The sequence below is a fragment of the Herpailurus yagouaroundi genome, unplaced genomic scaffold (genome assembly GCF_014898765.1).
Source record: "Herpailurus yagouaroundi ecotype Mexico unplaced genomic scaffold, PumYag 202, whole genome shotgun sequence".
NCBI classification, from domain to species: domain Eukaryota; kingdom Metazoa; phylum Chordata; class Mammalia; order Carnivora; family Felidae; genus Herpailurus; species Herpailurus yagouaroundi.
The window spans coordinates 921,188-931,397 of NW_024412433.1; the positions used below are offsets into that span (position 1 = coordinate 921,188).

At 65.3% G+C, this 10,210-nt stretch overlaps 1 protein-coding gene and 1 long non-coding RNA gene across 25 annotated transcripts in view; one reads left to right on the forward strand and one right to left on the reverse strand.

Moving 5' to 3' along the window:
• The window catches only part of KIF1A (kinesin family member 1A), a 94,621-nt gene that overhangs the window by 31,730 nt on the left and 52,681 nt on the right, over nt 1–10,210 (forward strand). For all 24 annotated transcript variants that reach the window (XM_040450417.1, XM_040450418.1, XM_040450420.1 and 21 more), the window contains 8 exons: nt 2,266–2,342; nt 3,000–3,179; nt 3,965–4,030; nt 4,557–4,735; nt 5,785–5,896; nt 7,146–7,223; nt 7,925–7,990; nt 8,513–8,530. In XM_040450417.1, coding sequence (XP_040306351.1) covers nt 2,266–2,342; nt 3,000–3,179; nt 3,965–4,030; nt 4,557–4,735; nt 5,785–5,896; nt 7,146–7,223; nt 7,925–7,990; nt 8,513–8,530 — 776 coding nt within the window. The remainder of the gene's footprint in view (nt 1–2,265; nt 2,343–2,999; nt 3,180–3,964; nt 4,031–4,556; nt 4,736–5,784; nt 5,897–7,145; nt 7,224–7,924; nt 7,991–8,512; nt 8,531–10,210) is intronic.
• The window catches only part of LOC121014332 (uncharacterized), a 27,481-nt gene that overhangs the window by 7,689 nt on the left and 9,582 nt on the right, over nt 1–10,210 (reverse strand). The window contains exon 2 of the long non-coding RNA XR_005783162.1: nt 509–511. This is a non-coding gene — a long non-coding RNA (uncharacterized LOC121014332). The remainder of the gene's footprint in view (nt 1–508; nt 512–10,210) is intronic.

Below are 10,210 nucleotides of genomic sequence, written 5' to 3' on the forward strand. Positions count from 1 at the left end.
GGGGGCTGGCCGGGGTGCAGCAGGGCTGGCCAGGGCACAGGGGCTGTGAACCAGATCAGATGGCCACGGAGCCTCCTTGTCTGTCGGGAGAAGGTGAGGAGGGGGCTGTCCCGTGCGCGAGGAATGCCAGCGGCCGGGTGTGGGACTCGCTGTTCCCCGAGGCCCCGCCGAGGTCGCGCTCCGTGAGGGTGGCCGCCTCCTAAATCCTGCACGCTTGAGGCAGCGGCCTGCTGGTAAGGCAGCTCGCTTGTGCACTTGCGCTCTCACGCTCACACACACACTCTCTCACCGCACTCTCACACGCCGTCTCACACGTGCTCACACGCTCTCACATACACACACTTGCACATCCCCCCACGCGCTTACACGCTCACACTCTCCCACACACACCTGTCGCCTGATTTACGTGGTATAAATACTCTCCCCTCGGCTAGTTTCGAGCTGCAACGGTTTGACAGCAGGCTCACAAGAGTCTTCAGTGTTTGGCTGGAAGGGGCCCAAGCAGCACACGCTGGCTCGTGGGGCCTGAGGTCGCAGGGACATTGAGACGGAGACGAACGGCTTCCGTTCCGCTGCTTCCTCCCGGCCGTCCCTTCCCTGTTCCAGCTGTCCCCCCACCCCCCCCACATGTCTGTCCCTTGCAGGCGTGCACCCCGGGCGGCTCTCCCGGTACTGTGTGCTCGTTGGAGGGGCCCCAGCCCCCCCAGGCTTAGTGGGAGCCCGTCCCCGGCTCGGCGAGCCCCCGAGGACCCCCCCTCTCTCCTCCCTCCTCAATCCCAGACGAGGAGAAACTCGAGACCCTGGCAAAGGAAGCTGTTTCTCCGGCGAAATTGGCTGTGTCTGGGCATGCAGGGGGTAGGCGGTGGGGACGGTGTGCCAGGTGGGCCCGGGTCTGGCCAGGGAGCAGGGTTGGGGAGCGGGCCTGTCCAAGGACCCGGGATAGGGATCAGGGCCTGTTTCGGGAGCAGGGTAAGGGGGCCAGGCCTGCAAGGCAGGGAGGTGAGGAGCAGAGGGGACCGGGCCCCTGTCGCGTGAGCCATGGGAGGCCTAGCCCGGACTTTGCATGGGGGGGGGGGGGGGCCGTGATTGTTGTTTCCATGGTGCTGGCATTATCTGCGCTCGGGGTTCCGGTGGCTGTGTCCCCAGGTCCCAGCAGGAGTGGACAGCAGGACAGCCTGCTCTCCTTGGCCTTGCTCCTGGAGGCAGCAGGGATGTGACCCCCTCGAGGCCCCGAGGACAGCGCTGGGGTGGTCAGTCACCTGCTCCTTCCTGCTAGCTTCCCCAAGGTGCTGGTTATCTCCCGGAACTCCTCAAACCTGGGGTCTGGGTCCCAAAGCCAAGTCAGCCCTGGGGACAGGGCTTCAGGTGATGCCCGTGCTGGGAGCAGGCCCGTCAGCCAGAGCAAGTGGCCCCAGGGCCTGCCCGCACAGGCCCCCGGCCCCAGAGTCCTCCGTCCAGGTCAACGCGGACCTCAGAGGTTCAGATGGTGCTCCGGTAGGCAGCGGGCGGGGTGGCTCAATGGGGGTGGAGGCCTCAGTCCCTCCTGCCTGGCCACAGAGCAGTCACCTCTTGCAGGCCTGGGGCAACGGGGCAGAGCAGGCTTGGGTCGGGGGCCGCTGGGACGCGTGGCAGGCACCGGCTGGCGTGTGACGGCACCAGCACGCATTCGTGGCCTCATTCCCAGGGCTGCCTCTGGTCAGCCCGGGGTGCAGGCCGCTGCGGGGGCGGGGCACGCACAGGACGGCACCCGGGGGGGCCCGTGAGCGCGAGCCTGGAGGGAGCCTGCAGGCACAGGCCGGGAGGAGCAGGCGGTGGAGGCGGTGATGGGGTGCCCCAGCGGGGACAGCCAGGGCCGCACACAGCACATGGGAGCCACACGGGAACGACAGGGCCCGGAGGAAGCAGAGCACGACCGTGCCGGGCTGCCCAGCCTGCCCGGCCTTCTGGCTGCTTCCAGGGCACGTGTACGCGGAGCGGATGTGTAAGACCCAGAGGGGTGGGCGGCGAGGGAGGCTGGACCGAGCGGTGGGGGTGGGCTGCAGGCTCCACCCGACAGAGGAAAGGGGCAGATGTGGCTTGTCTGCCTGGAATTGGAGCCCTGGCCCCATCCCACTGTGGGGGGCTTGTCTGGGGCCCGAGGCCACCGGGGACCCCACCTCCCTGCCCTGGGTACCTCTCTGGTGGGTATGGACCACCTACTGGTCGTCTCTCCCCCAGCACAGCATTAACTGCCACGCCTGTTCCCCCCCCCCACCCCCTCCGCAGCCATCATTAACCCCAAACAGCCCAAGGAGACACCCAAAAGCTTCAGCTTCGACTATTCCTACTGGTCACACACCTCGGTAAGCCCAGGGCTGGGATCCAGGGGGGTGGGCCGCAGTCGTGTGGATGCTTGTGTGTGGGCCTTAACCAGTCCCTTAACCTCTCTGAGCTCATGACCTGGGACATGAGGGTGGGACAGGGGAAGGGGCCAGCGGCACCTGCCTGGCGGGGGCGGGGCGGGGGGGGGGGAGAAGGGGCCTACCTCCTCAAGTCCCCGTGTGCTTGAAAGGTCACCCTGAGCAGTGACAGGCATGGTTATGGTAACGCCCCGGACGTGCCTAAATAATCCTCTGTTGGGAGAGCATCCGGCCGCCGTAACCGATCTGTGGGCTCCCGGGGCCTCCAGCCCCACCGCTTCTCATTCCCAAGGCTGCCAACCCAGCCTTGATGTTGAGCCTTATGTCCCATGTTCCTGCCTCGGAGCCTTCACACAGGCAGTTCCCTCTGCTGAGATGCCCTTCCGCCCCGCCAGCCCCTCCCAACCCCTCTCTCAGGAAGCTGCAGCCCGCCAGGCAGGATTAGGTCCCCTCTCCGGGGCGTCTGCGCGCCGGGGCGTGGGGCGGGCGTCCATCCCCAGGGGGAGGCCTCGGGCTGCGAGGCAGGTGCTCGGAGAACACAGCGGGCTGAGCCTCGGGCGCACCCGGCCTCCTACAGCCTCGCTCCCTGTTGTCTTGCAGCCGGAGGACATCAAGTACGCGTCACAGAAGCAGGTGTACCGGGACATCGGCGAGGAGATGCTGCAGCACGCCTTCGAGGGCTACAACGTGTGCATCTTCGCCTACGGGCAGACCGGGGCCGGCAAGTCCTACACCATGATGGGCAAGCAGGAGAAGGACCAGCAGGGCATCATCCCGCAGGCACGCGGGCCCCGGGGGCTGGGGCGGGAGGCCGGGGGAGGGCAGCACGGGCAGGGCTGCAGGAGCCCAGTGGGGAAGGGCCGGGCAGGGCGCCCCAGGGGAGCAGCCTCGGAGAGAAGGGGGCCAGGAGGGGAGGGACACTGCGAGGCGGGAGGGCAGGGCAGGAGGGGCGGCGTGGGGCGGACCTGCTCTGAAGGGACCGGAGCCCCAGGCCCTGCGACGGGGGGTGCTGAGGGGGAGAGCCCTGGCCGTGCCCCCCGGGTCACATCTGTAAGACCGGGCAGTCGGGAGAGCCATTGTCACGCTGACCCTTCCCCCGGGAGCTGTGGAGGCTGGCGGCGGTCAGGGAGAGACGCCCGGGACGAGGGGTGGCCTTTGGTTAACTGCAGGCTGAGACATAGATGACTCAGGGGCCCTGAGCTGCTGGGACCCCGGGCAGGCTTCTGGATCTGAGCTGGTCAGCGCTTGACCTGGTCAGGGCAGGAGAGAACACCAGGTAGCCTGTAGCACGGGGGACCCCAGCCCACCCGGTGGAGACAAGGACGGCACGAAGAACGTAGGAAGGGATCACAGATGGTCCGTGGGGACTCCGTGACTTAAGCAGAAGACAGCCGCTCTTTGGCTGCAGGCCTTTTCAGTGCCTTTGAGGTGGACTGTTATGAGCAAGAGGGGCCGGGAGAGCGGCGTCTGGCCTGGGCTCAGGCTGCCCACAGCACCCCGGGGGCAGGGCTCCAGGAACAGTCCCATTGTCCCCATCACCTGACGGTGTGTCCTCGGCCCTGTAGCTCTGTGAAGACCTGTTCTCCCGCATCAACGACACGACCAACGACAACATGTCCTACTCCGTGGAGGTAGGGCTCCCCGAGCGTCCGTTTTGCCAGCACAGCGGGGGGCTCGGGCGTGGACCGTGGTGCTTTTCTGCTTTAAAGCAAGTCCCCACCACTGGTCTGTGCCGTTGGCTCGTCCCTCCCTCCTGCATGTGACACCCACACCGGGCACGGGAGCGAGGGGCGGTCCTCTGCTCAGCAAGTCTCACTGAGTAGTTGCTCCGGACCAGGGGCAGGGACGGATGTCTCAGAGCCGCGGGACCTGGCTCTGCCATGGCCGCGGTGTGTCCACGTCGGACAAGCCCCAGGATGAGCGCAGGTGGGGGGGACCAGCAGGAGGTGGGCCGACTTCCCTGCGCATTCATTGCACTCACCTGACCCCTGCACTCGCACATGCCTCCCCCTGCCAGCAGGTGGCCCCCACACCCCTATCCCAAGAGTCCCTGGTAACGGCCCTGCACCCCCACCTTGGGGGGCCCTGGTGCTGGCCCGCACACCCGCTGGCACCCCACCGGGGGGGGGTCCCTGATGGTACATCTCCGCCCTGCAGGTCAGCTACATGGAGATTTACTGTGAACGCGTCCGTGACCTCCTGAATCCCAAGAACAAGGGCAACCTGCGAGTGCGCGAGCACCCGCTGATGGGGCCGTATGTGGAGGACCTCTCCAAGCTGGCCGTCACCTCCTACAATGACATCCAGGACCTCATGGACTCAGGGAACAAGGCCAGGTGCATGCCGGGGGCTCGCCCTCCCCCAGTTCTCTACCCTAAACGCCGCCCACCCCCCCCCCCCCACCGCCATTGTGAGTCTCCCTGGGGAAGGCCTGCTCCTGGGGCACCTGTCGGTTTCCCCGTGGGGTCTGTCCAGCACCCCCGTGGAGGGTGGACCCCGCGGGCCTGAGGCCACTGAAGGGCCAGCCTGGGAGGGGCCTCCAGACCCCCACCCTGTCACCTCCACAGGGGCTGCTCCTCCTGGGGGGGGACTGGCATCATCTGTGAGGCTCCTCCCCGGGGTCCTTCCCTGCGGGCAGCTGCCCCGTTGGGCCCAGTGGTCAGGAGGCTGTGAGGCCCGGTTCTGCCCGCTCTGCAGGGGGCGTAGGTGGGGGCCTGGGGGCAGGGTCAGCCATAAGGCACTGCTGGCCACGGGCACTGGTGGCACTGCCCCGGGGGGGTCTGCCTGGCTGCTCACAGAAACGGTCGCCTTCTCTGCCGCCCAGGGACGCCCCCACGGTGAACGACCTCACGTGGGTCAGAGCCCCGCAGGAGCAGGGTTCTGGTGAGGCCCGTCCCTTCTGTGGGCTGTCAGACAGCGAATCCCCAGCAGGGACACGTCCTGAGGTCCCGGCAGGTCGGCAGCCCTGGGACCAGCCCTGCAGCTCCCCTCGCGTTGCCTTGGGCTCTGTCCCCCAGGGGCCTGCTGCCGGCCCTGCCCAGACGGGGACCGAAGGGACAGAAGGTGGGCGCCTCCTTTCCCTCCTGGGCGGGGCCTTTCCACATCTCGGCCCGACAGGCCCCCCTCCCTGTTTCGTGAGTGCTCCTGGGCTCTGCTGACCCCTGTCACGGCGCCCGAGTACCAGGCTGGAGCTGGTGGCCGGGAGGGCGTGGGCCCCGTTCGCACTGTGACAGGACACGCGGTCACCACCAGGCTGGGTAGGGCAGCCCCGGGAGCCCCGGGAGAGCCATGCCCCGTGACCTGGTCCAGCTGGCTAGCACCGTCAGCGACTCTCCCGCCCGACCATAGGACGACAGGTAACCACGTGTGGCTTCCGTTCCCCCAGGACCGTGGCCGCCACAAACATGAATGAGACCAGCAGCCGCTCCCACGCTGTCTTCAACATCATCTTCACCCAGAAGCGCCACGACGCGGAGACCAACATCACCACAGAGAAGGTGAGCGTGGCCTTGGCAGAGGCGGGCCATTTGGGCGGGGGCACGGGTCAGTCCCGTCGGGCAGGACGAGGAGGCCAGGGAACCACCGGCCTGCGAGGCTCGGACAGCGTCCTCACCCTGGGCGCCGGGCCCTCCCCACCCCCGGCTTAGCGTGGGCCTCCGAGAAGTTGGCCGGCCTGCGGGGCCACCTCGTCTCGGTATTTGGCACCGTCTGGGCGTAGAAGGGACTGACGGTGGAGGGGCCGTGGACCCGGGGTCTGCCTCCTGCCGGGTGGGTTTGGTGGAGACCGTGGGGGCTGAGAGGAAGGGCGTCCCCACGGCCGCACCGCTGAGGATACCGGTGGCCCTCGGAAGCAGAGGGCCGTGGGTGGAGTGAGTGCCTGTCACGACGGTGACCGACTGGCAGGAGGGCGGGGGCCCCGGCATCCACAAGCACAAAGGAGAGGCTGTGGTCTGAGCACCACCCCGCCCACCGCCCCGGCTCCGGATGCCTTTCCCACGCGCCTTGGCGTTCTCAGGGAACCCGGGTAGGAGCACGGTCCCCTGGGACCTTTATCTGGACACGTGGTCTCCATGCCCCGGAAGGGGCCGCAGGGCAGGCTCAGAGCCTCTTCCTGCCCATCGGTGGCCCTGTCCCTTGGGGCCAGGTTTTCTCTGTGTCACCTCCCCTGACCCACTGTCCAGGCCTCCTCCCCGGGGCGCCTCGGCCACCGCCTGGTGGGCAGTGCAGTCTCCGGCAGCAGGCAGCCCCCCAGGGTCTGCATGTCCCGGGGAAGTTTGCCACACTTCGTCGCCGATCGCGCCAGGGTCCTCTCAGCCTGGTGCCATCCTCCCAGAGATGGCCCGGCAGGGTCTGGGTGGGCAGAGAGAACGGAGCCAGAGCTGGGTTCAGATCCCACCGCGGGTGATGAGCTCATCTGTGGAAAAGGGGGGCAGGACACATCTGGGGAGCTCTGTGGGGGTTCCGTGCGAGCACGTGGAGAGCCCCGCGCACCGAGGGCAGCGTCCCCGCAGCATCGCGAGTGTTAGGGGTGAGGGGCACGCAGCCTCTTGGGGAGGTGGGCTTGGAACCCCAGGCAGAGCCTCCGGTGCACTGTGAATAGAGGGAAACCGCGGGGTCTGAGACCGGCGGACCCCCGAGGCAGGGCTTGGCCATGGCCCCTCAAGTGTGCACTTCAGGCCTCGGAGGGGGGCAGGGCGCCCCCTAGCGGCCTTGAACATCTCCTGCATTTGACACGTGCCGTTTCAGGTGAGCAAAATCAGCCTGGTGGACCTGGCCGGGAGTGAGCGGGCCGACTCCACGGGAGCCAAGGGCACGCGGCTCAAGGTAGGGCCAGGCCACCGTGCCTGTGGACGGCAGCGGGGCCCCTCCACGCCTCGCTCATCCGGCAGGTCCCATCTTCCAAGCCTGGCCTGCTCCAGGGTGGGCCGGGCGGGAGGGCTCCCCTTGGGGAGCCCCGCCACCCGGGGCGAGCCTGGGCAGGGAGAGCAGGGGGCGAGGGTGAGGGCGTGGGAGGAGGCCAGTAGCCAGAGGGCCGCGCCCAGCATGCTGGCTTAGTGGTTAACGAGGACGGAGGCCCTGGCGGGAAGGCTGGGCCCCGTGCGGGCCCTCTCAGGACCCCAGCCACCCGTGTCTGCGCTTTCCCGCCAGCACCCAGGCTGCGAGGCGGACAGTGTCTGGTCAAAGCGGTCCTTGGTGTCGGGAAGGAGACTTTTCATTTTCAGCCTCCCTTTGGTGCCCGCCGTTACCTGGGGGACGGGAGGGGGCCCTGGAAATTGTACCAGCGGGGCTCGCGTGAGGTGTTCTAAGGACTCCCTGGGGGACTAGGACAAACACTGGGTGCGCTGCACCCCCTTGGCCAGGGTGGGCCTCTGAGCAGCTCCTCGCCAGAGCCCCCCGTGCTCCAAGGAGCCCCGGGATTAACGGTCAGGGCTTGGTGGCCTCAGACCAACGTCACGCGGGTCAGGCCCCATGGGATCACGCTGGAGCAAGAGGTTCATGAGGCTTCCTGTCCTCTCCGCACACAGGAGGGAGCCAACATCAACAAGTCCTTGACCACGCTGGGGAAGGTCATCTCTGCTCTGGCGGAAATGGTGAGCCAGCTTTGGGTTTCTAGAACTAGGCTGATGGGATGGATTGCGGAGGTGGGTCCCTGTCCTGCCTTCTGTGGAGGATGCCGGGGGCCTGTCACACCTGCCCCGGGCCCTGTCTCTGGCAAGGAGCCCGGGGTTCAAGGGAAAGCCCGAAGGTGTGAGGGGTGTGTGTCGCCAGGCTACGGATGGGGTAGTGATCCCTGTTACTCCCTGGAACCTCAGTTTCCCTACCAGTATTGGCCACTCAAGACACCCGGGCCTTTGTTCAGAGAAGGACGAATCTTACGAGGCCCTACCCTCCTGAGATTGTCGGGGGTGAAGGGACCCGAGAGGTCGCGCTGTCGTTTGGCCCGTCGGGACCCGGGTGGCCAGCGGTGGCCAGGTGAGGAGGGATGGACCCCTGGCACGTGCTCGGGCCTCTCCTGCTCCTTTGTTCTCTGGAGCCTGCCATAGTCTCCTCCCCACACACCTTGTGTCCCCGGGCTCGCCCCAGGTCCTCAGACTCTGTCTTTTCTTTTCCAGGACTCTGGGCCCAACAAGGTAAGCTGCTTTCTTCAGTTCTAGGCGGAGGAATCTTCCTCCAGGGCAGGGCTGGGGGCTGGAAGCAAGGAGCCCCTTTAGCTCCGGTTGTCCTGTGAAGGTCTCGGTCGTAAGAGTGCTGCTTCATTTGTGCACCTCACAGACAGACACATCGAGCCGGCGCTGAGCTGGGCTCTGTGCCAGAACAACACAACCCTTCCGGGGCCACGGCACAATGGGGGACGGAGATGTAGAGACGTGGACGCAGCAAACAAAATCACGAACCGGTACACCTTTCATAAAGGAAAAAGACGGGCCGTGAGAGTGACGCACAAGTGAGACGGCCTTTAGTCGGGGTGGCCAAGGAAGCTTTACACGTAGTTGTAAGGCTGAGACACGAGGAGCGGGGGGGAGCCAGCCATGTAGCTGGAACGCCCAGTGTGAGGTGCTAAAGGGGACAAATGTTGGCTTGTGTAGGAATTGTGTGTGAGGAAACGTGAGGAAGCACGAGGAACTGTGTGAGGAAATGAGAGGCAGTGTGTGACGAGCTACGTGTGGGGAACTGTGTCGGGACATGTGGTAGGAACTGTGAGGAAACATGGGAGGAACTAAGCGAGGGTCTGAGAGGAGCTAACTGTAGAAACGGTGTGAATATTTGTGGGGAACTACGTGGACGATTGTGTGAGGAACTGTAAGGGAAGTGTGTGTGGAAGAGTGGACCGTGTGAGGAACTGTGTGGCAGCTGCGAGATACCGTGTGTAGGACTGCGTGACGAGCTATGTGAGGAAGTATGAGAAACGAGCACGGCACTATGGAACCGTGTGATGGACTGCGTCAGGGACAGGAGAGAACTGAAATCGTGTGGAAACGTGTAACTGTAGCTGAGAAAATGCGTGTGAAGTTGCGTGCAGAACTATGAGTAAATGTGTGGACTGTGTGAAGAGCCGTGTAGAATGGCGTGGGGAGCTAAATGGACAAAAATCTATGCGAGGAAACTGAGGGACTGTGTGGAAACTGTGAGGAACCACGTGAAGATCGTGTGAGGAACTGTGAGGAACCGCGTGAGGAACCGCGGGAGGAACCACGGGAGGAACCCCGTGAGGAAATGTGTGAGGAACTGCAGAAGGAACCGTGAGGAACCGCGGGAGGAACTGTGAGGAACCGTGGGAGGAACCGCGGGAGGAACCGCGGGAGGAACCGTGGGAGGAACTGTGGGAGGAACTGCATGAGGAACTGTGTGAGGAACCGTGGGAAGAACCGTGGGAGGAACCGTGAGGAACCGCGGGAGGAACTGCAGGAGGAACCGTGAGGAACCGTGTGAGGAACCATGGGAGGAACCATGTGAGGAACCGCGGGAGGAACCGTGAGGAACCGCATGAAGCACTGTGTGAGGAACCGTGTGAGGAACCGTGTGAGGAAACGTGAGGAAACATGTGAGGAACTGCAGGAGGAACCGTGAGGAACCGTGGGAGGAACTGTGAGGAACCGTGAGGAACCATGTGAAGAACCGCGGGAGGAACTGAGGAACTGCATGAGGAACTGTGTGAGGAACCGCAGGAGGAACCGTGAGGAACCGTGTGAGGAACTGCGTGAGGAACCACGTGAGGAACCCCATGAGGAAATGTGTGAAGAACTGCAGAAGGAACCGTGAGGAACTGCGGGAGGAACTGTGAGGAACTGTGGGAGGAACCGTGTGAAGAA